Source organism: Lepisosteus oculatus, chromosome 13 (genome assembly GCF_040954835.1).
Source record: "Lepisosteus oculatus isolate fLepOcu1 chromosome 13, fLepOcu1.hap2, whole genome shotgun sequence".
NCBI lineage: Eukaryota > Metazoa > Chordata > Actinopteri > Semionotiformes > Lepisosteidae > Lepisosteus > Lepisosteus oculatus.
Genome location: NC_090708.1, coordinates 27739577 through 27742968, shown reverse-complemented (window position 1 = coordinate 27742968; position 3392 = coordinate 27739577). Strand labels below are relative to the sequence as shown.

Here is a 3392-nt window from a genome sequence, read left to right as displayed (position 1 = left end):
TGTTCCTGACTTAACATCACAAAAACTGCAATTTCAATAAGGTTGTGTAGACTTTTTATATCTACTGTAGAAGGTAATATTTCTTAAAAACTAAACTTTCCTATAAAAAGAGGCTTATCAGTATTCCAGAATGTATCAGTAGTAATTTATAATTTAATTTAATTTATCAAGTTATTAGAAATAGATGGATCTATTATATTTAAATTTGATTTTTATTATCACTATAAAACCTCTAATTCTTTAAAATGTCTTAATGTCTCTTTCTCCAATCTATTAATTACTCACTGCATGTATACTTGATCTTTGGTATCTAGTTCCTAGCTGGAGCTGCTGAGACTTTGACCAGTGGGAGGAATGAATGTCACCCTTTACTCTGAGTTCATCATTGTGGGAGTGCCAGTACTACAGGAGCACTACATTCCTGTCTTCGTCGTCTTCCTCATCATCTTCCTGGCCACTTTCTTGGGTAATCTACTCATTGTGGTGTTAGTGGGCCTGGATCACCGGCTCCACACACCCATGTACTTCTTCCTCTGGAACTTGGCTGTCATAGATGTTCTATTGACTGTTACTATTATACCTAAATTGTTAGTAGTGCTCTCTGGTCATGACAGGACTATATCCTTCTCAAGCTGTTTTGCACAGATGTACTTTTTTATCTCATTTGCAGCTGTTGAAGTTTTCCTTGTTGCAGTCATGGCTTATGATCGCTATGTTGCTATAGTGAAACCTCTACATTACAACACCATCATGAGCAGTAAGGTCTGTTTTACAATGACGGCCTCAGTTTGGGTGCTGGGTTTCCTTGTGCCCTTAACATCTGTAGTACTGGCAAGCACTTTGCCATACTGTGGATCAAATCTCATCCTGCACATTGTCTGTGACTACCCCACTGTAATATCATTAGCCTGTGGTGATGTCATAGCACAAGTGGATTTTGCACTGTTTCTTGCCATGGTTGTAATTTACATTCCTTTCCTCTTTGTCCTGTGGACCTACTACAAAATTGTGTGGTCAGTGATAAAAATGAAAACTATGGAGAGCCGTAAGAAGGCCTTCTCAATGTGCTCTTCACATGTGACTGTGGTCTTCCTGTACTATGTGTCCACTGCCATGGTGTATATTGGGCTGAGAGTGGAGAGTATCCCTCCTGATGGTCGCATCTTCATTGGTGCAGTGTACTATTTCCTTACCCCTTTGGTCAACCCCATCATTTACAGCTTAAGAAATGAAAAAATCAAGGCAGCAGCTGACAAATACTTGAGGCTAAAGACCCCTTTCTAGCACAATACAAAGAATAGTGTTAATGCAAGACATTAAGCCACATAATTATTTTAGTTTCAATTTATAATTAAAAAAATAATCACACTTTACTTACAACCATGTATTACAATTTCCAAATTTTAAAATTTGTAATGCATGTCCAAGAAAAAAATACATCACTCCCTTTTTTATTTCTTAATAAAATGTGCAAACAAAATTGTATTATTGTATTAATGGAGATGTCGAGTCACTTATTGGTTATTTATTGTGAATAAATACATTTTGATAATTTATTCTCTGCATTTTAAACTTTTATTTTACCGTGTGTACATTAATGAATTTCACATACTGAAAAGTTCGTGTTTTAGGTTTTAGGTCAGTAGGACAACATGAAAATATATTGTTTTCAAGGTAGATGCTTAGGATCCAAAATGTAATAAACCATAAATCAGAAGATATTTAAAATCAACATCATACTGGGAACATCAGGATCCAAATTGCTTAAATGGAATGACAAAGGACAGCAAAATGTCAAATCTATAACTAGATTTTAACTGTAGCAATAAACAGGGTGATAAAGGAAAATCATTATGACATGACTAGATTATCGTTTTGTGTTTATATACATAACTGTGATATATTATGTAAGTAGTATTATTAATATAATCAAACTGCCATGTTTCTTTTACAATAGTTTATAATGACACAATCGTCCTTTATTGTGTTAATTACAGAAGAGCTTATGATTATTACAATTGGCATTAGTGGACAAACACAGTAGATATCAGAACTGCAGTTTTCTGCTGAGATTCTGTTTAAAGTGAATAATCTCAATTCAACAGAAAAGTAATTACAATTCTCTGCAGATGTCTTGTAAATGAAGCTGATTATGAAAAGAAGCTCTCTTTCCAGTGCAAATAACCTACCAGTACAAAATAAAATAATTGCAGTATACATGTGTAAGGGTTGAATATTGGTGTTTTTTTCCATCAATAAGTCAACTATAGAATTACTGCACATGTGGTATGGTTTTGAAAGGTGGCAGAATGGCTTACTTGATATGGCAAAGCTTTTAATTTGAGTAAACATTACTGAAAGTGTGTTTAGATAATTGATCTGACAGGACTCATTTTAAAAACAAATACTCTTGTATGTTTATACAACAACAAATTTATAAATTTGTCTAATCTCTATTAGATGCCCTGCATTAAAGGTTTAGCTTTAGAGATGTCTCATTTTGAGGAATATAAAGTGCAACCAAAACCTAAGTCTTATCAGAAAGGCTAGGATTGTTTTTTTTTTCCTTTATCTTTTTAAATTTATGGTGTGAAGAGATCTTTTTGAGAAGAAGGGCAAATGGACTAGTTTCTTCATGTTTTATGGTACAGTATCATATGGGGAGTGGGCAGGGAGGCAGAGCTCTCAATAGATACTGTATGTTTTTCTATGCAATCCTGAAGAGAATTTGGAAGTTAAGGAGATTCAGCTGGGGGTGTGACCATAAACCTTAGCTGACTGCTTCCCTGATACCAAGCCAGGACGTCAGTCCTGAATTAACTTCAGAGCAGACACAAGATCAGAGATGCCTTGCTAAGGCATGGCAGTGAGAGTCATTGATTTCAAGCTGTGAGAGCAACAGGTGTGAGAAACAGCTAATAATAGGAGTAGGAAAGAACTGGTCTGTAAGATGCAAGATCAGAATACAGCTTACAGCTTCAAATTACACTGCCAAGGACATGAGAGCGAGGTGCTGGAGAGGTTGTGTGAGTTTTAAATTGCATGTTGAGCCTCAGGCACCGGAGACTTGGTGTTGTGAGTATTAAACCTGTCCTGGTGATAACTGGAGAACAATTTTCACATTTTCACATACTTCTAATGGAGTGACATCAGTGGCTGGAGGCAGATCCAGAAGTCTGAGGACTGACTCCTTGTGAGAGAACCAGTAGATGTCATTGTGAGAGAGCAGTAGGCTCCGTGTGTGTGACATTTGAAGCTGAAGGCTTCAGGGTAGAGTGGGAACAGGAGACTTCTTGTATGGTGGCTAGGAGCAGTGAGGCTCCTAGCGAGACTGTCAGTGTCAATGCTGTGCAGGGTAAGGCCTCAAAGAGTAGTAGCCTTATTTGTTGCCA

At 36.6% G+C, this 3392-nt stretch overlaps 1 protein-coding gene across 1 annotated transcript; it reads left to right on the top strand.

The window, feature by feature from the left end:
- Nucleotides 1-354: 354 nt before the first annotated feature.
- LOC107075974 (olfactory receptor 2AT4-like) lies at nucleotides 355-1284 on the top strand. The gene has a single exon (XM_015339193.2). It carries the CDS (start codon nucleotides 355-357, stop codon nucleotides 1282-1284), a length of 930 nt encoding a protein of 309 aa, XP_015194679.2.
- Nucleotides 1285-3392: the final 2108 nt, after the last annotated feature.